General features: G+C 40.4%; 1 protein-coding gene across 1 annotated transcript in view; it reads right to left on the bottom strand.

The window, feature by feature from the left end:
- Nucleotides 1-24097, bottom strand: part of COL22A1 (collagen type XXII alpha 1 chain) — a gene marked incomplete at both ends in the record, with an annotated part of 197594 nt that overhangs the window by 99690 nt on the left and 73807 nt on the right. Inside the window, 4 exons of the mRNA XM_079533383.1 lie at nt 3071-3124; nt 4028-4081; nt 5666-5719; nt 23746-23781. Coding sequence (XP_079389509.1) covers nt 3071-3124; nt 4028-4081; nt 5666-5719; nt 23746-23781 — 198 coding nt within the window. The remainder of the gene's footprint in view (nt 1-3070; nt 3125-4027; nt 4082-5665; nt 5720-23745; nt 23782-24097) is intronic.

The following is a 24097-nucleotide window of genomic DNA, read 5'->3' as shown; positions in this document are numbered from 1 at the left end:
TAATACTTAAAACTTCAAATACTTATTTTTTCTTCTCCATCTGTTTTTCTATTAAGTGCAGATATCTGTCAGTTCAGATAGCAATGCTAGGTCTATGTCAGTTTTACAGCAATGACAGCCATGAGAAAATCTCTTTAACCTTTTATTAAAGATGTAGGGGGAAAAAAAAGAGGGAAAATTGGGTATTTGCTGCAGGATTGGAAAAGCTAAAGGGTCGTCTCAACAATTCAAGCTTTGTTTAACTGCTACAATGCCATATCATGAAGGGGTTGTACTGTACTCTTTTTACTTTGAACCCACTTATTACATTTCAGTATCTTTCTGGCTCCCATGTATTTACGTGAGAGGCTTCTCCACTGAACAATGGATATTTCTTTCCATCCCAGTCTACCACAGCATCTTCTATAACCACATTCTGACCCTGATCAGCACAAGGCAAGTGCTGAGAGCTCTTTGCTTCCGCCCAATTGCAGCCAGCAAGATCAAATATCCATTTTGGTGAGCACTGAAATTTACCCACATAGCTTGGAGAGTGAAGAAAATAATTTTCATGATGAAGACACTGAGCCAGAAACAATCTACCTTGAAGACTTCATTGAGCAGCAAAAGCTGTAAAGCCAGAGATGACTTATCAAGGGCATTTCATTCCTGTAATCCATATGTGTACCCTAATCATCCATTTAGGGTACCTCTGGGGATTGAAGTCCTATTACCAGAAGTCTGCAGGATTCCTTTCTGTGCTAGAAATTTCTGTGCTGGAAATTTCATCACATAATTAATGAGGTCTGTAAAACCTGCACCTCCTTAGAAGAAATTGCTGGCAATTGCTATTGAGGCAAAAGACTGGAAATCATTCAGCCAAGCAGATAAACAGGGTGCTCAACCTCCTAGGGTGCGTGTACAGTTTCTGAGCACTGCTGCACTTGACAGCCTTAATGGAAATGAACATGACTGAGTTGGAAGGAGCACATCCCAAATCACCAGAGAAAACTGCAAGGTAGCCCTCCATGGAACTTGGGGGAGAGCATGAACCCACTGTACTGATGCTGATGATTTAAAATGAAAATAAGTGATCAGGCAAAAAGTAATCATTACAACAGCAATTGGAGATATGACCTTTCTAATACTAACTCCACCCATCTCTATACAATCCATTCCACAGGAGCAAGGAAGCTGGGCTTTACAGAGGAATGTTTTGATTCATATTTTAAATTTTTAAGTCCTGTCAACAAAACGTGGATTACTGCTTAAAATAGCTCAGGCCAGGATCCAGCTCAAGGACATCACATATAGTCAGTGCATCCCTTAAAATAAGTAAAAGTCACTATGAAAGCACACAGTCATTTTATATTTAGCTACTGTAGCTTAGAGGCTGGGGATAGCCAAGCTCACCTCTTCCCTGGAAGCACTTGGCAGTGTCTAAATCAAACAGGATAGATGTTGATAGGTCAACACCTATCAACATCTATCCTGCCCAGCTCATAATGCTGAACTTACTCTCAGATTGTCTCATTATTTCACCTTGTGGGAAATATGGAGCTTTTTCCAGAATCAAGCCCTTCTGGAGCTATAGTTAATAGACTCAATTTAGCTTGATTTTAAAAGCTTTGTAAAGCAAGAGTGAGGGACTTCACAACACAAGGAAACAGGGCACTGTACAGCCTACTGGCTTTTAATTCCACTATGGGAAAATATGCAGGGCATAGAGAAAACACATATTTGTTTATTATATAATAGATGATATGCAGCTGATAGTCATTTCTGAGTGATGAATCCCATCATTTCATCTATGTCCTAATTCCACTGAAGGGAAAAACAACATCCAGAGTTCCTTCACACTCAGCCCAGCCTTGATTTACAGATGTCATTTATCCCCTGCTGAACATGCTGCCATGCCACTTCCACAATCAAACCCTTCATGTTGCTGATAGCAATACAATTCCTGCAGAGAACCATGGGATGGCTGCCAAGTATTTCCACTAGTCCACAAATACACCATTATTTCTGATACCCTCCTAATGAGACTTAAGGAAATGATGAACATTTCCCTTAATGAAAACTAGACATTTTGGAGAAGGAGCCTCTGTACATGAGACACCCAGAAGGATCTACATGAATAAAATGCTTCATGGAGTCCTCTCAGACAGAGCCAGATGACCATCAGGATGACATCTAGAATGGTGTTCAGGCATTTAACTCCTACTTGAGAACAATGCTATAAGTGAAATCAACAGGAGGTTTAGTTAGCCAAATAGCTCTTCCAGAAAGATGTGACACTCAAACACCTTTGCAGGTATGGGAGCAGAACTGGATCAAGGAAGTCTGAGCAACCAATCCATTATCCTTGCCTCACCTTTCATAGGCTGAACTGAGCTTGCTGTGCATAACGTCCCTAAGAAAAACACTCATCAGTGTAATGAGCCATCTTCTTTTTGTTTTATGAAGACAGATGAAAGTAGCTGTTGGTTAGTTATCCTCTCACTAACCAGGGAGGCAAGGAGAGCTGAGATTTTGGAAAGAGGACAAAGCATTGCTCATGTGAAGGGCTTCAAAGCTTAGGCACTTTTCTGATGGTAAGCCAAGCCTCACTGAATGCTCATTCAGAAGCACATTGTTTGATCCAGTAATATAATGGATGGCTCAAGTTCTGTGACATTTTGCCACTGTCTACTGGTGCATAGTGAAACTCCCATAATGGATAGAATTGTAATTATCCAGGCTAGGATCTACCATGATTTTATTTTTCCAGTTGCAGAGCAGTCACAATAATTCTCACCTGAATCTTTGCCAAAGTTGAGAACATTTATTGAAAACATGAAGCAAAATGTGCTCTCTTCAACTTCTCCAGCTATACTGTTGATCAAATAAGAGGTATTCTCTTTATATGCCATACCTAGTGTCTGGTATGCTATCAGATGTCTTGATAGAAACAAGCATTTTGAGCTTGTACATTCACCAATGAAAACACAGGAGTCACAAAGAAAAAGACAGTTACCCAAGCAATCCACATATATAAAAAGTCAGTGTAAAAGATACACTTACCCATGTAAAGAAGAAATGGCAAGCCTACCTTTGGACCTGCTGGCCCAGGCAATCCAAATGCTCCTGGTTGTCCTGGTTCGCCCTGTAAATAACAGCAATATTCTGGGACTAGAACAGTCGTTATTTACAGCTTTAGGAATGGAAACTCTATCCACAGTCCTGAGTACCATTATGCAGAGATTTGAAAATCTACTTTGTGCTTTCTTTGGAAAAAAAAAAAAAAAAAAAGTTTGAAGAAACAAGTTGAAAACTGAAGTGGCTATTCATGCATTTTTCAAACCCAGCCTCTTAAATAGCAAGAAATGGGTTCTGTAAGTAGTAAACAGCTCACACCAACTACAATCTGCAATTGCTGAGTCCCTGGAGATAAAATAGTACATTTGATGGATGCAATAAATAGATCCTATAAGAAATTCTTTAAATCCACATAAGTTGCTGTCTGAATACAGATTGTGCTAGGCAGGAAGTTTGCATCCATTCAGGAAGCAATACAAGAAAATTACCACACACCTGTCCAAGTGAGACAAGTTCCCAGCGTTGCACAAAGCAGAAACAGGATGTAAACGACAGAAAAACAAGAGCTTTTCTGATATGTATCATTACTTTTGTGCATTCCTGCCCTTCCAATGAGTTCTTTCCCCAAGTTCATCCAATCACCACCAAATGGCTGCCAAAAGAGGACAGCAAATAAGATTTTAAAGGCTCTTCCCCAATGATATCTATAGTAAAAAGTTGCCACCCTCCTCAACCAGCTTAACGAACAGCAACAGAGCTGACCCTGGGCTCTCTCAGGATGGCTAATCCACATGACACTCTCTATTACTACTAGTGACTGGTGAGGCTATTAACTTCCTGCCATTTGTTTCTGCTGCTCCTAAAATTGTCATACAAATCCCCAAGACATGTCCCACTCAGTACAGATTGATTTCCACTGCCTGGCTTTCACTGAAAGGCAAGGATTGCACAGAGGAATGAAAAGGCTTACGGCTTCTCCTTTTGCTCCATCCTTCCCCGGGGTGCCAGGCAAGCCAAGGGACCCCTGTAACAACAACAGAACTGTCATCAGCATGGTATTAACAACAGTTGCAAGTGCAAGGACACAAGCAAAACAAGAATAAGGAATGAGAAGAATCATTTCAATGCAAACATTTATTATTTACAGTCTCTGGAGGAGCTACTGCTAACATTAACACACTATGACCAATTGATGAGCTGTTAATGAGGAACCAGACACTCTTGGCCTTGACTTATCTCACTTTAGAATAAATTAATATAAAGGCTGTGCAACTGATGAGATACTGAAGTATTGAATCATTTTAATATCATCTCCTCTCAGCCTCTCCAGTCTTCCATTGTCACAAAAATCTGCTGCTTTTGTAACTAACTTTTTATTGTTATTATTATTATTATCATTACTATTATTTATTGTTGACTCTGTGCTTGTACAGCATCCACCTCAAAGCTCAGAAGCCTCTAGGCATAGCTGTAATGCGGATGTAAAGAGCCTAAAAGCAAAAAAAGAAGCCTTGAAAAACTCAAGAGTCCTTAGGAACTACTTAACCTCCAGGGAAGTGAGTCTCAGAGACAGTAACATGCAAAGCTGGAGGGCAAAAAATAATGATAGCAGAAGAAACAGGCATTGCTTCTTAGATCTGTCTGCCCACCAGGCTGAATGGGACTAAGTATGTTGAGGCTGGCAGTAAACACAGGGGAAAGCCATGTTTTGCTATGTGCAGCTGGCAATTTAAGGAATAAATGGGAAGAGAATAGACACAGAACAGGCAAGCTCACGTACGTGGTAAGGAATGGACCAAATGTTTTTACTTCTGGGATCTTCAGCAGGTTTGTCTTTTTTAAAGTGGATTATGTTAAAAAAAAAAAGGATCAAATAACAAACAGGCTCTGCAATTGGCGAGCACAGGGGCACTGATTAAACAGAACGAGTATATTGTGCATTAATTAGAGTGAGCTCTTGACTTACAGTCCTGAACATTTGCTGTTTTATAACAGGTGGAAAATGTCTAAATTTTTATAATCCCTCCTGCAAATGGCATTTAAGATATTTCTGACAAAAGTATCCAAAGTAAATACTAGCTGATAGAGCAGGTTCAGTCCTGGATAACATTGGGATTTTGGAGGGAGTTTTGGTGGAGGGTTATTTGCGTTTTTGTTGTTTTCTTTTTTTTTTATGAGGCTGCTAAGCAGCAAAAGGCCATCTCAACCAAAAGGTTATTTGTGTTCAGAGCAAAAAAAGACACGATAATCTTCTGCCTTCCGTGTCCCATATTGAAGAAACTGGCATTTCAGTATGAGAAAGCATTTAGCTCTGAGCCATCTTCTATTCTGTTCAGTGTTTTAAAGACTTCAGACAAAGTTCCTGCCCTTGCAGTCTCCGCACATTTTTCAGATGTGGCTGAGCATGGTTACTCATCAAGTTTAGAAGTGAAAGGATATTTTGCGGATAAACAGCACAGCAACAAATTCTTCTCTTTACAGAACTTTGCTAATATAACAAGAAAACACAGAGGTAAAAGAAAAAGACTTCCAAGAGGGGAAGCTTTCTTCAATAGCTTTATAAAGTTCTACATTTTACACAGTGTAATAAATAAAGGCTTAGATTTACTTTTTCTCCTTTATCACCCTTCAGTCCAGGAAATCCAGGGGATCCTTCTTCACCCTAAAACACCAACACAAAAGTTACCTTGTGTGAAATTACATATATATGTGTATTTACACAGCACAGTTACCTTTTGGGAGTTGATGCCAACCTTTTCTTGCTGTACTGCTGCTATTCAGTCACCTGCAACTTGGCCATATATGAATGATTTCAATTCCAGTTTTCCATCCAACTGTCCACCTCTGGCTGTTTTTTCTTTCCTCTATTTGTAAATATCAGCCAAGAGGAATCTTTTTTCCAAGGACAAAATAAGAGGCATATCCTTATGAAATAAAACTATTTCAAGCAGAAAAACATTTCACTGAGAAACTCTCCTATTGCCACATTTCAGACTACTTGAAATTTTCCATGGCCAACCTACTGCTAGAGATACCTTATTTTTTCCACTTTTACCTGCTCAATGTAGGCTGAAATGTATGCTTTGGAAATCACTCCATTTAGATCTTTATCAATAGCTACTCCTCAAACTCATCAGCTAATGTCTTCAAAGACTCAGAACACGTTTCAGCGCTCAGTGGATGGAGCAGGATTATGGCTTCTGCTGTGGGTTATTTGGTTGTGATCCAGCAGCCTGCCTATACTTGTTCTGCACGTTCATGCTCCAGTCAATGGCACCTAGGATCCAGCATTTTGCTGGATTTTACGAGACACTGTCATGTGTCCTTCAATGGATATTTACCAGCATCTCCACTGTCTGAAATGGTAGGTATCTGTGCATGAGACATTAAAGAAGCTAGCACTGCTGGCAAATGACATGGCACAAAGCAGAGCTAATCCACTGAGAGCTTCTCCCTGTCTACTTATGTACCTAAGAAATGGCAGGAAAAATCCCTTCAAAGTACGTTAAAACCATGCACATGTATAAATGCAGCAAAACTAACATCCTCCATGTTGCCTTTAAACACGTATGGACTACCAACATGTGCAGATAAACAGGCCAAATTCTGCCATTCTCAGCCTTATTTGTGATGTGTGTTTTTTTTCCTGCATGAATAATTCAGCAGACTTAGATGGATGTATTCCTAAGGCAAGGTTCCAGCCAATGTCAGACTAAATGATAAAATCTGACCTTATTTATTTATAGGTATATTTTGCAGTTAGAGGTTAATAAAAGAAAGTATCTGGAAATTATCTATACCATATATGCAAATTAAAGTCATTAAATACTCTTATAATCACATTACTCACTAAATGTGAATGTTCATGGATCACTCAGTCTAGAATTTCCAGTGCAACTAGGGGTAAAAATCAAATTTGCTGTATTTGAATAGGTCTCTCATGAGAAAGAAAGAAAACCCATAAAATAGCAAATGTGATTTTTAAAGAAATCACTTGTTCTATGAGGTCAATATAACTTGAAGGAACTGCTGTTCCATGGCAAAGTGTGCAGCACAGGTGGAATGATTTTTGTCTTTTCTTTGCGAATTACAGGAAGAGGGTTAATAACTTCTTTTGCCCTTTTTTTTTTTTTGTTTGTTCTGTGAAGTAGCATCTTTTTTAAAAATAACCTTGAAATCAGCCAATAAGTTGCAAGCACAGTACTTATTAAGCCATCCATACTGGACAGAATCTCATAAGGTTTCTTCTCCAGCCTCACACTCAAAGCAACAGTGAACTCACACCAAGTTGTTCATAGTTCATCCATTTTGGCACTGAAGACCTCTGAAAACAAGGCTGCTCCTCTTCCCAAACACAATTGGTAATTTGCATCCTAAATTAATTGGATCTCAGCAGAGGAGAAAGACCTTTATTTATTATTAGCTGAAATAGCATGATTTTTCCCATTTGATTTTTCACACATGCCAAGAAGCTGCCTGCAGAGATGTGAAGCCAAGAGTCTTCACAGCCAAGGGTGTGCAAGGGCATCTGCAGGGTAGAACTGCAGACTCTCTCCCTCTTGGTGACCATGCATGCAGAGGCAGCTGGTCAGCCCACAGACCAGATCAAGGGTCAGCAAGAGGGGGAGAGGGCTTTCAAGGCTGCATTAGGCTCAAAGAGTATGTGATCCAGCAAAGCCTAGCACTCCAAGGAGCTCTATTAATAAAGTAATTTCCTCCACCCGTATATATTGCCACAGCCTCTCCCCTGCTGTATAAATTGAAGTGCTGTGAGGCACACACCAAGAAGCCCATTTCAGAACTAACCCTTCACTAGAAATAAAGCTGGAATGTTTAATCAGCTTGCACTGCCAATCTTCAGGTATCCACTGGCCTTACTAGGAAACTATTCAGAAACAACCTAGACTGTGGAGACAAATTTATCATCCACAGGGGAATTACCACTAAACCTCACCACCTGAGAAAGTGGAAAGGCCTCCTGCTTCTGCTACTTCAGTTGAAAAGCATTGACATTGCTTTGCTCTCATATGGTGCCAAAGGAACTGTGACAGAAGGGATGGAAAGCTACAAACAGCTTGTACCCTTAGCTTGCAACCAGCTGCTGAAACTCCCACTGAGGCTGTAGCTAGCTGGAGCAGAGTTCTGATGCCAGGGCAATTTACTTCACTAAGCTACTTATTCTATTTTTATTTTTTAACTAGCCAATCTCCTGAATGGTATCACAGAACAATCACATGTTCTTTTCAATAGTCCACAGGAATTCTTTAATTAGGTAAGATCCCAACTATCATGCTCACCATACCGTCGAGACGTTGGGAAGTAATGGTGTACCCAAAAGGTGTCAGTGCCCTTTCTCTCTATTACAGTAGAGGTCGATTAGGTTAGCAAAAGAGCCAGAGCATCTCTCCTGGAAACCATTTAGTAAGGCCCAATAAAGTTGCAATTAGAGAATTACAACATTGGCCAAGAAGAAATCACAAGGGCCTGGAATGATTTTGTTCAAGAGTAGTTCATGCTGAGGAGGTTACAACTCCAGCAATTAGGCTCAAAAGGAAAGCAGGAGATTTTCCTGAGTACTTTTGTCCTTTTCAGACTCCTGAGCATGCTGTCCTTTTCTCACTGAAAATCCAGCCACATATGTTTAGTTTCATCCTCTTTGTTGCACAGCCAGCAGCCTTTAATCAAACCTTCCCACAAATGTTAACAAGAGAATAAATCCGTTCATTAGCTCACAGTTGGCAAAATACTTGTCAAAAGGGTCTATACCTGGCAAACTGCCACCTGATCCAATGTGACCAGAGGAATTTTCATGTAGTATAGCCCTGGAGTGCTATCAGCTATACAGAAGCAAATAATGCTGAGTAAGAGAGGGCTGGTAGGTTCTGCAATTACTGATGGTATACACTGGCACAGACTATGAGCATAGAGAGTTTATAAGTCAAATTTGTAGAGACTTGACATATCTCCACAAATGCCACTTCATGTTTTTTTTCAAAATTCATTCTGTGATTATTTACTTGAATTACAGCAATGGCTCATTTGCTTCCTTAGTCACTCTGCTGTGGACGCTGTATGAATAAATATTAAATGACAGTGACTACACTTGAAAGCTTAGTTCAAAACTGCAAGGAATGAGTAAATATAACAAAGAAATAGCAGAGACAAAGGGCACAGGCTAGTAAAATAGCTGCCAAGCAAACATGGATGCAAGTGCACTGTGCTGAAGGATCTAGGCATCATGCTGTGAGAAACGGGTCAGCTTCAGCAGCTGGCATTAAGCCCCGGGGAAGAAAAGCTCATTGCATTTCTTGCACCAAGGCCAAATGTAGTTGTGCACACTGAGAATAATAACAATAATAGCGTGTATTCACAAGTTGGCTGTGCTACCAGCTTCAACACAATGAGATTCTTCTGCTAGTGACTTGTGAACTATATGTAATTGTTTATCCCATGTATTTCTACTGCTACCTCTCTACTTCATGGATGTCTGAATTTCAATTTCTTGCCCTTTCTGAAGAAACATCTGGACTAGACTGGAAAGTCAGAAGTACCAGGCCTCCAAGGAATTGGGAAGGATAGACTACTACTAAGAAGAGGAACACGGTGGAGCTTCTAAAGCAACTTCTCTTTGGCTTAGCCAACACCTGGTTTTAGTGAAGTACCTTTGTGCTTTAAGTGGAGCAACCTATTGTTTATTTCATCAACAGTTTTGTGGAAAAAAGCTTGAGTGTGCATGCAGTTGTACCTGTAGGTGTATTAAAAAATACAGCAGTTTGGCTTAGGAATTTCCAAAAATACTGAACACTACAAACTCTGAGGATGCAGAACTAGATGAATAACTGAAAACTCTTTCATGAAGGAATCAATAGAAATTCTGTGAGCAAATTATGAATATTTTCTGAGCCATACTAAAAGAAAAAGATCCATTGGGCAAAAGGAAATGTCACATCATGAGGGAATTCAGAACCCAGGCAACTTTCAGCTGCTGCAGTGTATTAGAGAGACTACAAATAAGAATATATCCACCAACTGTGATTTAGTACAGCTACTGAAAATATATAGGTGAGCTGTGGATGCATAAACATGCACTGATAGTTTTTTTTGTTAGCTTGTCTGCAATAGCAGAGTTATCTCATTTCTAGATTTGAGTGAGGATGTCTTCCTGGTATACCACTGCCATATGCCATGCCAGCTGTAGGTTAGGGTGTCTTTCTGCGGTCATAAAGGTCTTAAGGTCTTTTTTTTTTAATTCTTTTTATCTTCTTAAAACTTTCATTCCATGCTCACCATATGCCCACATAGCTTTACTTGTTTTGTTTTATCCAAAGTTTTACCTCTCAGGTTATTTTCATACAACTATAAATTCATTAAGGTTGGAAAAGACCACCTAGATTATCTAGCCCAACCTTCAACCAATAACTACCATACCCACTAAAACATGTCCCTCAGTACCACATGCCATGGTAAAAGAAGAACCAAGGAGAACTTTCATCCTATACTTGATGTAGCAGGAAAAGTGGTCACTGAGGATAAGGAGAAGGCTGAGGTCCTCAACTCCTTCTTTACACCTGCCTTTAATAGCCAGACCAGTTATCCTCTGGGCTTTTTATGCCCCAATCTGGAAGTCTAGGATTCTACTCAGAATATACCCCCAGCAATTCAGATGGAGACAGTCAGAGAGCTCCTCCTCCATCAGGACTGTCACAAGTCCATGGGACCAGATGGGCTGCACCCTTGGGTGCTGAGGGAGCTGGCAGGGATGATTGCCGAGCCGCTCTCAGACATCTATCAGCACTCCTGGTCAACTGGGGAGGTCCCAGAAGATTGGAGGCTTGCTGATGTGACTCCCATCTTCAAGAAGGGCCATAAGGAGGATCTGGGGAACCATAGGCCTGTCAGCCTGACCTCAGTACTGGGGAAAGTAATGGAGCAAATCATCTTGGGTGAGATCACACAGCCTGTGTGTGGTGCCCAGGGGATCAGGGACCATCCAGCCAGCAAGCATGAAAGGCAAGTCATGCTTGACCAACCTCATCTCCTTTTATGATTGGGTGACCAGATTGGCAGATGAGGGAAAGACTGTTGATGTAGTCTTCCCTGACTTCAGCAAAGCCTTTGACACGGTCTCTCACAGTATTCTCCTGCAGAAATCGGCTACCTGTGGTCTGAACAGGTACACACTTCTTTTGGTAAGGAACTGGCTAGAGGACCGTGCCCAACGGGTAGTGGTAAATGGAGTTAAGTCCAGCTGGTGACCCATTTCAAGTGGTGTCCCCCAGGGCTTGGTACTGGGGCCCACGTTATTTAATATCTTTATTGATGACCTAGATGAGGGGATTGAGTGCACCCTCAGTAAGTTTGCAGATGACACCAAGCTGGGAGGTGGTGTCGATCTGCCTGAGGGTAGGGAGGCCCTTCAGAGGGATTTAGATAAGCTGGATCACTGGGCTGAGGTGAATGGGATGAGGTTCAACAAGGCCAAGTGTCGGGTCCTGCACTTTGGGCACAACAACCCCATGCAGTGTGATATAGGTCATTTCCAACCTTGCGATTCTATGATTCTTTGATTCGATGATTCTATGTAGCCTTTTCTTGACTCCACCACCTCCTTGGGAAGTAGCCTCTTCCAGTGCCTCACAACTCATTCGAAGAAGAAATTTTTCCTAATATCCAGCCTAAACATCCTCTGGTGAAACTTAAGGCTATTATCTCCCGTCTTATCACTTTACCTGGGAATAGAGGCTGACACTCTCCTCACTACAACCTCCTTTCAGAGAGCTGTAGAGTGCAGTAAGGTCTCTTGAGTCTCCTCCAGTCTGAGTAATCCCAGTTCATTCAACCGCTCCCCATAAGACTTGTGCTCCACACCACTCACCAGCTTCATTGCCTTTCTCTGAACATGCTTGTAGCAAGAGGCCCAAAACCGAACACAGTACTTGAGGTAAGGCCTCACCAGTGCTGAGTACAAAGGGATATTGAGTTTACTACCCCATATAATTGCTGAACTATGTATATGGCCTGTGACCAGGTTATATTCACACCCCATGTAGATCCTCAGATGGCCAAATGGAAATAATTATAAAATTACAAAGTAGATAGCCTAATTATCAGATAATATGTTTCCTCAGAGCAGGAACAACTGAAACATAGATTTTGCCATATCCAGCCTCACAGAATATTTTTTATGAAAAGGGACCTAAAATGGAGGCGGAAGCAGTCTGCAGATACTTGAAAACATATGGAGATAGAACAATCCTTTACTACCCGGTCTAGAAAGACATCAAAAGCACACAATGGAATAACCCATCAGTGATGATTTTTAAGCAATCTGCTCAAGTTTAACTGCTTTCCTTTCCTCCACTTGCAGCTCCTTAAGCAGCTGCCAAGTTTACAAATATTTCTTCCAACTTGAGAACAGCTGCAGAATATAATCACATATTTTATTTCAAACTCTGGGTTGTGGCCTTTGTTAATAGAAATGAAAGGAAACTAAATGAGAAAATAATGGGAAAAAAAATCAGTCCAAAAACACATCATTAGATTATTATTTTCCTGTCAAATTCAAGTAAATCACTGGATATTTCCTTCACCTTACAAAGCAGTGTACAGAAGATATACCGCACTGAGGTCAATTCTATATACCTTCTTTTTTCTCTACCAAACTGCTCTACACCTACCACAAAAGCATCACTCTTCTAATCCCAGAATGAGATGAAATTTTCTAACCCTGTCACAAAACATCGATAGAGGTATCACTGGGTGACCTTCAAAACTCTGCTAAGCAGAACTCCATGAATCAGACACCTAGCATATTGACAGGTCTGCAAACCAGGGGATCTATATCCTAGGTAGGCAACAAAAGCTGAATAAAAACAGAGCAAGAAGGGCAAAATGAGATGGAAACAAAAGCAAGACTGAACTGAGCTCTATTAATATACCCCTCTCTCCTTTGTTAATTAAATTCACAGTATCTCTGTGAAATGAGAATTTACAGCAACTGTATTATTGTTTCCACTCCAGGAGGGTGATGAGTCAGAGGTGCAACTGAACAGGAGACATATGGAAGGTCACAGGGTCTGGGACAAACAGAAACTGACAGCAGGTTTCCTATGTCCTAGGTCAGTGCTCTAATGATAACTTTATTTTTTCTCTCTTCTTGTTCTTTCACCTGTGTTCAATTTGCAACCTGATAATCACAAAGTATAAACCAGAAGACTAAGCAGCTTTCTCCATTGGATGAGAAGAAGAAGGATGCAAGAAATGTTGCAAGGTTATTATGATCTTCAGCTCCAAATTCTTGAGAGCACTTCCAAAAGACAGCATGAGTTGGGAAGGAAGTAATACCTTTTTTCCCATTCTCTAGATTTTTTCTTCAGAAATATTGTCAAGTCTGAGTTTGGTGGGGATTTTTTGTTTGTTTGGGATTTCTATTTCCAGTGAAGGTCAGGAGTGATCTTCAGACCAACTGAGATGCAGAACTGTAGTGTATATAAGTCACTTAGATCCATTTTCAAAAGCTGCTGACCAGACAGGCAGCACAAATGACTGCCATTTTCTAAGGCACAGATGCAGGATTCTATTAGCTTAATGATGCTAAAATCCTATTAATATCTTGGAAAATTTGACATCAAAACTGGCATTATCTTCTCTTCTAAAAGAAATAAGACATTCATCTTATCTGGGAGTTCAGTTCCTTCTAAGAAAAGAAGAAAATCATCCTCCTTGTTCACTGCATTATATTCTGATTTAATAAACAGAAAGGCTACATGGACATGATACACAGAAATCTGTAGGGGTGCCTAATCTATCAGAAAAACCATTATTCAGTGAGCTGATTAAATGATAGTTTTGAATAGATGTCACTTGGTCCCAAAAGGTACTCTACCAAGAGAAATTCAGGAGATCTTGTATTTCAAGGATGTCTGAACCTTTTAATCTTATCATGAACATCATGGACCCTATCATGAGATCAACAATGGGTCTTCTGAGCCTTCATCACATGATCCCAGTCACTGAATGTTATTTTTCCTAGGGTAAGTGCACCTTTTTTCAGGGGTCCCAATAGATACCTTTCTCTAAAGAAACCTGATACTCCACCTTTCATCAAAATAGTTACAACAAAAGGTGTGTTGTCAGTGAATTTGACACAATTTCACTCATAAACTTGGTACTGCAGGTAAGGTTCAGCAGAAATTAGTTATTTGGTAACTAGCTATGCCTCAGTGAAGGTCAGTGTAGAGCTCATAATAGCCTGAGAACCCCCAAAGAATTCAAAGCATCCAATATCCTGTCCTTTAGCTTCATACTACCCACACCTTACTGTGACACTCTGTCATAAACTACGTATGGGATTTCTGAAAGAGGAGGATGGTCAGATATCTTTGGCAGCTCTTGAACTATCAATTTTTTCCTGTATCAAGGCTGCCCCAAGTGGAGGATTTACTTGAAGTATACATGTACCTCTGCAACAGAGAGAGGGAGATAACAATGTACTAAATGTTTTATTTGGAGCTCTTCTGTTTAACAGCTATGTAAGTTGTTCAATCAACTGACAAAAAAAAAGCTTCACAAATTAAAAAAAAAAACACAGTTGTTTGCAGACCTAGTTTTGACTGAACATACTGAACATGAGGCAGAAGGTAACTGGAGTTGATTGGTGCCACAACCCCACTAAAAAGAGGAACTGCCAGAGGAAAAAATTGGATTCAAGGGGTTGGACTACGAGAAGCAAAATCATTATTTTCTGTGAGGTGAATTTCCATGTGGAAAGAAACACAATGCAAAGGCAAGAAACAACTCAGCTGGCTATGCTTGCATCTCTCTTGGTCTTCTACCTATGCACCAGTCCTTGCAAGCAGCAAAAGTTCATCATGGGAAAGCAGGATGTAAGTCCCTGTGCTGATCAAAATGCACATACAGCACAGTCTGACGGCCTCTGGAGTACCTAAGCGTGAAAGTGATAGCAAAAATGTCTTTGTGTTGTAGAACAACATGTATCAAGATGAGGATTGACTGGCAGATCATTTATATCCTGCCTTAACACAGTGAATGCTAAGATCCCCTGCTTGTGAAAGATAGCGAAGGGTTAGAAAATTTGCTTTATGTAATCAGATCAAGTAGTATGATTTCATGTCTTTTTCCAGTGGCAATACATGCCCTGAACATTAAAAAATATTTATATATTGGGACTTATGGATGATGTGGGCAGATAATTTGTTTTGCTAGAAAAATATGTTAATTTATTTTGCTCTTCTTCTGGAAAGCCTTGAATGCTTAAGACCTCCACATACCTATCAAACATTCCAGTATCATTTTGTACATCCATGAATAGTATATTGGGACAGAGAAGCGGGACTGTAGTACTCCAAACTCCAGTGTTAATCTGCTCCTAAATGTTTAATGCTTCTGCTATTCCATATTCATCACATACAGTCTACTTTTTCTGAGAAGAATTTTTCCCTGTATTCCACTCAAGACTTATTCTAAGACTGTAGGTAGTGCTAAAGACAAAGGATGAGAGATCCAAAAGGGGCAACTTACAGATGGATTGTATCAAGGACAGCATAAAACAGCTTGACACACAGTTTGGCTGTCATATCAGCTGCACAGTCAGAGTGCCACAGTGCCCAGCCATGGCTAAGGAAGATCAGCCAGGTTTTGATCGATGGAAGCGGATCAACAGCACTGGAAGGAGAAATTCGGGATCTTCAATTCCAGCAGGGGACCAGAGCTTGTGACACCGGCCCTGCTCTAAACTCAGAGACTCTAAGAGGAAAAGCTTCATGGCTATAATGTACTGAAGGAGTAGTAGTAAAAATGTGAGAGGGACAGAAAAAACTTAAAATGTTTCCAATAGGTCATAGCAACCTGTTTTGTGTAATGCTTCAGCCATCTGTAATTCAATAGGCTACAAGATTCATTTGAATCTTCTGGAAGAGCTTTTCCCTTTTGCACCTAGCAGCCAGCTAATCCATACCTACCAACCGCAATACTGCTCTCAGGACCATCTTTAATTTGAACAAAAGTAATCAATGACAGAATCAAGAGAATAAATTGGTTTTCTCTCTCTCTTTTTTTTTTTTTTTTTTTTTTTTTTTTTTTCCCCTCTCCCCTTCAACTCTTCTATCAGAAGAAGCACAAAGATGGGAAATTTTCTCATCTTTCTTCCTTTCTACACTGCAAGTGTAGATCTTGGCTGAGAACTCCAAGAAGCGCTGGAGATTTCACAAAGTCTGCTTGCCAGTAGATGTCATTATATACCAGCAATGCACCTGAAAGCCAGAATCTAACAATGAAAAAAATAACAACTGTTTTCTTAGTTTACGTAAGGAAAAACAAGTTACTAATACTCTTGCACTACTGAGAATTAAGCTGTCATGATGCACAATTAGTACGTGATCTGGCTTTGAGTTGTTTATTACAATCTGCAGCTGTTATTCTGGGTCACAGAAAACCACAAAACCCTCTAATTACTGTTAAGAAAAAGAACTCCATAAAACCACAGTAATTTAGCTGTGCAGAACATACTTTAAGAGGACTCAAAAATATTCAAGGTGCAGTCTGAAATCGCCTGCACACACAAGAGGATTCAGTATGTACTCAGGGCACTAAGGCAGATACTAACTTTAATACACCTTACTCATTAATGGAAAAGTTCAGGAAAGGAATGACACAAATAATTCCAGTGAGCTGCATTAAAGCTTTAGGAAGTGGATGTGGTTATATTATACACATGTGTAAGATTATACAGATATGTAAATACTGAACTGGGAAGTTAACCACTGAGTGACTTTAACCAGATGAAGTCAGTAGCTAAAAATGGACTCTGAGAGAGATGATTCCTAGCAGCAGTAAAGAAAAAAAGGTAAAAAATCTGCAGCTATTGCACTTTCAGTTTTCATTACCAAGTCAATCTGAGGTATGCTCACATTATTTTTTTATTTGGCAATAAACTAACAAGGTCTGAGTGCTACAAACCAAATGCTGAGGTGGCAGACCTCGTCTCCAATGAATGCCAATTACTGTCTGACTGGGTTTTTCCTCTGCTTTCCAATTTCAAAGTCAATAGTATCTCTGAACTTTGAGCCATTCTCCCATTTTGTTACTCTCAAGATACGTTGGCTCAAAGAGCACTGCTCGCTGTCCTGGATGCTGGTGCTTCCCAAAGCTCTCAGAGTGTCTTCTCACTCTGCCAGTCCCAGGAGAATTGAATTATATTTAAGAGGTTTTGGATTTGTTAACTATCTGAACATCACAGCAGCCCAAACAAGGCCTATAACTTCTCAGCAGCACCTTCCAAACCCCAAGGTTTCAGTGGTGAAAGGACACACATCAGCTCCTGCAGAGATCATTAGTCTTACTTAGAAGCTCCAGGAATAAAGACCAATTCGACATCCTTTCAGTCATAAACTCCATATTTATGGAGTGTAAGAGCTCAGGGCACATGACCTGCTTCTAGGAGCTCAGCTGGCTATTCCCCTTCCTTTATTTTCAAGCTGTTTTTAAATTGAGACTCTCACATTTGGTGTTTGCTTGAAATACGCTGAAGCAGCCTGACCGTGTCTCTGATCCTGACTTGCAGACCCAGCTTTCTAGCTTGGACTTGAATCAGTTATATCACTGGGGACCAGTCTGGTCATATGGGCTTTTGACAGTAATTACCAACCAACTCTGCTCCATAGCAGGGATGTCATAGGACATGCCTGTGAGGTCCCTATGCTGCCAGCCATGGTATCTCAGCTCCCCCTCCATTCCTCTTGGTTTGTAACTAGTCCTTGCTGCACCTGAACTCTCATGGACCTAACTCCCAAACACTATTATTGCTCTGCAGATCTAAAATGCCACTTCCAGCAACTGAGTCACATGCACAGCCCTTCTGGTCCCCAAATACATTCTTTATATTCATCCAAGCAAAAGCATTCCTTGCCCTCAAACCACCATACCATGCTAGACTCCAGCTACATTTGAAGCGCAGACATGCACTCCTTTTGTTTGAGCCTCAAGTTCTTCTATGCCAGCCAGCCTTGATCAATAGCTGCTGTTTTCATGGAATCATAGAATCACTGAAGTTGGAAAAGATAACTAAGTTAATCCAGTCCAACCATCAACCCCTCACCACCATGACCACTAAACCTTTTCCTTCAGTGCCACATCTAACCTTTCCTTGAACATCTCCAGGGATGGTGAATCTGCCACCTCAGCTGGGCAGCTTGTTCCAATATCTCACTACTGTTTCTGAGAAGAAATTTTTCTTAATATCCAATCTGAACCTCCCCTGGTGCAACTTTAGGCCATTGCCTCTTGTCCCAACACTTGTTACCTGGGAGAAGAGACCAATCCCATCTCACTACAGCCTCCTTTCAGGGAACCACAGAAAGCAGAAAGGCCTCTCCTGAGCCTCCTCTTCTTCAGACTCAAGAATTCCTGTTCCCTCAGCTGCTGCCCATAAGACTTGTGCTCCAGGTCCTTCACAGCTTCATCACCCTTCATCACTGAAAACATTCTCCTCTGCCTTATTCTTATAGAGAGCAGCCTAAAAACTGAATTCTTTCATCACTGAAACCTTCAGGGTTGGATGGTGCTCCTTGAGGTTATAGACCTTGTCTGGGCTGATGCGCTGTTCAGATAACTATGAAGTCCAAATCCTCTTAAACATACCTCAATTTCACCAGGGCTGGCTTGCTGAAAAGGGACTCAGAGAGCTTTGGAAAGCACCAGCATCTATTCATGATAATTCGTTAGGCCATGCTGATGGCACAGTGCTGAGCTAAAGAAGTGACATGGATTTCAGGTGACACCCTTCCTACATTAGCTTTTCCTAAAGTTTTTCCAGAATCTCTAAAAATGGGAATTTATCCAGTTTGGACGACATGTCAGAGAGGGAGAAGCAAAGATATTCAAAGTCTGGAGAGAAAGTAGTTCTCCAGCTTCATATTACAGGAACAAAGACTTATTGGGCAAAGTCAGGAAATCTATAGGAGTCAAGTTTTCTGCCTAGGTCTCCTGCAGCATAGTCCAGAGCCTTAGCTATCTGCCTGCTTTTCTATGCTTGGTCCTGCAGTAACTACATCTCTAATAAGCAAGCCACTTCAGAGGTATTATACTCATTAAAAATCCTATAATACTTCCCATGAATTTTTATCAGGGCAAGTCATTATCATTAAAAAAAAAAAAAAATGAAAACAACATTGTTAGAAGAATATAGACTTAATTTCTAAAGTTGTTTCTCATTGCTGAATGTGTGATTATTTAGCATGAAGGAGAATAGATAAAGCACAAAGGGAAAACTCAGATACTCCTGGAAACATATTACCAATAGAACTCCCGTAGGGCACAGTAATCCGTAATGAACCCTCCATCCAAATCTCCACAGATGAAGATGGGTTCTCCTGGTTATTTTTCTCCTCTACAAAGTGCTAGAGTGGCTTCCTGTGGAAAAAAATAATTAAAACTCACAGGAGCAATCACCTGATTCAACTCTTCCATTAAAATCCCTTTTTTTCTCTTCTTTGCTTTTCCTTCGGGAAAATGTATTAATAACCATCTACTCTATACCTTTCCTCTGCACACCAGGAGCCAGAGACTCTTATTCAATAGCTAAAGACAGTGTTAGTGGACTGTGGAAAAATCTGTCCCCTCCTGGGCAATGATGCTGTTAGGGATATTCATCAAGAGTTGAACACAAAACCATAAGAATAGATAACCCATATCTCATCTGCAGCAGTGGCCTCACTGGATACTTCACCAGCTTATCATCCTGCTATTGCAGATCACAATTAAAAATGACTTGCAGACATCCTGAAGCAGAGACAATGACTTTGTATAGAATAGATCTTGGCAGATGTCTTTCTTCAATGAATTTGTAAGCATTCTTTTTTTAAACACACAAATTTTATCCTCCAGAGCAGACTGCAAAGAATAGCTCCAGTGCATACTGCATTAAAAACAACTTCATTTGGCTCCTTTTGAACTAGATGATGGTAAGTTTGTTTTCCCTTAGCATTACCAACAGAAATGAAAAAAATATTTCCCAGTGAAGTGCCCATACCACTCAAAGTGGCTTATTTTCACCATCTACCCTACAAACTTACCACTTCCCCACGCACCTTCTCACCTATGGACCCTCCTCAGCACATTTGGCTTTGGGGATATAAGAAAGGGGCTCAGCACTGCTGGACAATATTCTTTGCTGTGCAAGACAAGATGTAAGTTGCCAGCCTCTAAGCTAAACTTGTTACAGAGGTATTAAAAGGACAAAATCTCTTGTGATGTGGATGGCTGTGCCCCAGGAATGCAAGTCTCATATTGGACAGAACCTCCGTTGTCAAATGCGATTTACCTGACTTTGATCAAGAGTCACTGAAACTCCGTCTTGCTTGAATTATCCTTTAAAACGCTCTACAGTTGTTCTTTCTGTCCTCACTCTTCTCCTGCACCTATTCCTTTTGGACAAGAGCTCTGCAAGACCAGGCTATCTGATCTAACAAATATCTATTTGAATAACTCCTATGAAATAAAGGCAAAATGTTACCTTCATAGTGACCATGTTATAGAGATCATGTTATAGATTTGGGTATTTCTCCATGTGAAAATTAGAACTCTCAGAATTATTGGTCAGAGAAGCTTGTTTAAAGCAAGTCAATGAAGACACAGCATGAATTCATGAGCAGAAACACAACAGACTACATGTAATCTAAACATTTCAAGGGCTGAAAGATGATGGTGAACAGCAGAAATTTAAGGTCCAACACAGAGCAGGAGCAACACAATCACACTTGAATAGGAAAGCTCGCCCAAGAGCATGCATTATCACCAGGAGGTTCATTATGTTACTGTCTGTTTTTGTATCTGTGTGCAATTCTTTCGTCATCCTCTGTCAAGCAGAGTTATTTAGGCCTGGCAGAACGTGCTAGGCTGTCACTTGAGACATTACAGCAAATTTCTTGGTTTTCAAAGTCATACTAGGCCTCATGTCAATACGAATTAGGTTTTTAACCACATCTTCTATTATCTTATGGTTTACCACTAATGATGTGGTTGGCCTGTCATATGTTCTAATACAAGCATCATTCTGGCTTGAACTTAGTGCTGTAACTAGGGAAATAGTCTGGAGAAGCAAGGCCAATATCTCTGCAGTTGTCCTGGAAAAGCTCAGGATTTGCCCTCTAACAAACACCTCAGACTCCACATAATTGCCCTACACATAATACTTGGCAAAAGCACAGTCTGGCAGGTGTTTGACTTTGGCACAGTAGAGAGCAATACTCTAAGGGAATGATTTCAAACTCCTCATCTCAATCCTCTCAAAGGTGAGAACCTTCATCTATCAACACTTAGGATTGTAGCCTTGTCCTTACAAAGGACGTGAATAGCAAAGATTGCTTAGACTGCAACTGTTTGAAGTGCAGTGTCTAATCTGTTTTCCCAGCACTGGCCCATACGCACAAAAAAATCAAGGAAACAAATCTGTCACAGCCAGTGAAAAACAAGAATTCATGCTCATGCATCCATTACATCACAGCAGGAAAATGAAAAAGAGTCACATGAACCCTTTCCTTTCAGGTGTCACATTCTTCTGCCTGGAAAGGGTCTCATTTCCTACACTGCCCTCCTCCTTTTTTCACAAGTATGGATGTCAATTAGCATCGCAGACACTTGCATCCCATCTCTCCACAATTCTTGTTACCTCCCTCTCATGGAGACTTCTTCTGACACAAAGAAAGAGTCATGGTCTACATCCACTGAATGGAAACCTTTTGCATGGGTGATTCCCCCCAGCCAGCATAAAATCTTAACTGCTTTCTCCTAGAGGCTCAACTTCACACCTGAAGGCTGACCTTGAAGACGATCTTTTACATTCAACAACAATTATATTCACATAGAACCACAGAATCATTAAGGTTGGAAAAGACCACTAAGCTCATCTAGTCCAACCATCACCCTATAACCACCATGCCCACTAACTATGTCCCTCCCTCTGTGCCATATCCCCAGATCTTCTTTTTATTCAAGCCAGTGATAGACCTGGGCTCTCCAACAGCAACAGCAGTGACTCTAAACCATTGGGCACACACGCATGGGGCACAAACATATTGGCTACCACAGCTGAGCACACACTGCTTGAGCTGGCAGGAGTACCAAATAAACAAAAACTGGCCATTAACTCATGGATCTCTGTGCCCACATCGTCATTCAGGGCAGTCTATTTTGTTTGGCTATCCCAATCAGAATAGTTCTGTATAAGCACATCACGTCTGTTGGACCTTCTTATTTTTACCTCCTGCCCTCCAGACGTGCAGACTTTTTTTTTCAGGTATGGGACTAATAGAGATGAAGTAATGTTTTCTACCACTTTTTGCAGAGATCAGAACATAAGAAAACAAGAACTTGCCTCAACTGCAGCACAACTTGCATTGCAAACATCATGTTTCCCATAAGACTGCTGATTCTCACTACCTGCCAAGCACAAGCTGGTTTCCAAAGGCTGAGTTCCGAGTCTCAGAGGCTAAATACTGGCTGTCAGTGGAAGGACTACAGGAAGATGGATGCTGAAATGTGTGCTTTACAACCCCCATGTCTCTAGCCCAGCTCAATAATATTTCCTGCCATGAACAACCCTCATTTAGTTTGTAATTTCACATGACGCATTGCCACTATTAACAATCAATAAATCAGTCACAGAAAGAACAAATGAGAAGATGCAATGGTCATAAATGCCATGTTCATGCTACTGCACCATTCTCCCTTTCAGACCACAAACCAATATTATTTTAAATTCCCTGAGCAATTAGTTAACTATGGAACTCGTGGAAACCAGCTCTATTGACTCAATCCCATTTTCAGCAGGAAGCATGACTTCTTCCTTATTTTATCCATTTGTCTCCTATACCCTCCTGTCAATGTTTTCCCATTCCACAACATAAAATTCCATTTTAGTGATAAAGAAAACATCCACATCTAGGTGTAATATGGAACTGCACGCGGAAACTTGTCCTCTGCAGTCTCATTTTGTTGAGGGAAAAGGGGAATGGGCTAAAATTGTCTGGAAACTCAGATCCTTTTAAAGGTAGGTTAGTCCAGTTGTGTTTTTTTCCTCATTGTTAATTGCAACTGAACACATTTTTCAAGACAGGTGACCCAGCAATTTGCAGTGGTTTTTCTCTGTATCTGTAATTTGAAACCTCGAAGTCTTATTTCTCTGTCTCAGCTCATATTTGCAGTAGGAAAATACTCTGGCTTTCATCCTACAGGTTACTAATGAAAAAGATCCAATGGAGCAAAAGAGTTACAGCAGTATCCTCACGACCCAAATTTAATCCCATTGAAAATTCAATAAACTTGAACTTATACATTGTTTACTTTCCATCCTTCCAGCCAGTTGCTTTACAGCGTTATCTTCCATGAACTCACAGCTGCTTACATAAAGCAAAGATTATGATTTCAATTTAATAGTTTTATATTTCCAGTGCACAAAGGAAAGTCAAAGAACACGAAGGGGAAAAGCAGTGAACAATTGAAAGATTTTCTTTAGAGGGAAGTTTAACCCAGTAAAAAATTTTCCCATAAAGATCCAAATGTATCACATTTACTGCATCTTGTGCACTTCAAATATACTTTCTGAGCTAACGTAAAGCAACAGCTAGCATCTCTCATTTAACTAGTCCAACAAAGGTTTACATACTACATTACCTTTTCTCCTTTTTCTCCTCTGCCATAGGCTCTGCCCTAGAAATACAAAAAGAGAAGAAAGTACATTTGCTAGCAAGGATGTCAAACTGTGCAATAAATATGTATTTCATCCCTTCTTTGATATCTACATACGACAAATATATACATACACACATATTCATAGGACAGATAACATGGGGAAAGACATTTTTTACAAAATTCCTTGATAATAATTCAACAACAAATTAAAACAGAAAACTCATCACCAATTGTCCTTCAGCACCAGAAACACATCTTCTTTGATAGTTATGTTGGAGTCTAAAACTATGTTACCAAAATCAAAAATGGCAACAAGCATTAATAGAATGAGTTT

Source organism: Tetrao urogallus, assembly GCF_951394365.1.
Source record: "Tetrao urogallus genome assembly, chromosome: 3".
NCBI classification, from domain to species: Eukaryota; Metazoa; Chordata; class Aves; order Galliformes; family Phasianidae; genus Tetrao; species Tetrao urogallus.
This window is presented reverse-complemented; position numbering and strand designations above follow the sequence as displayed.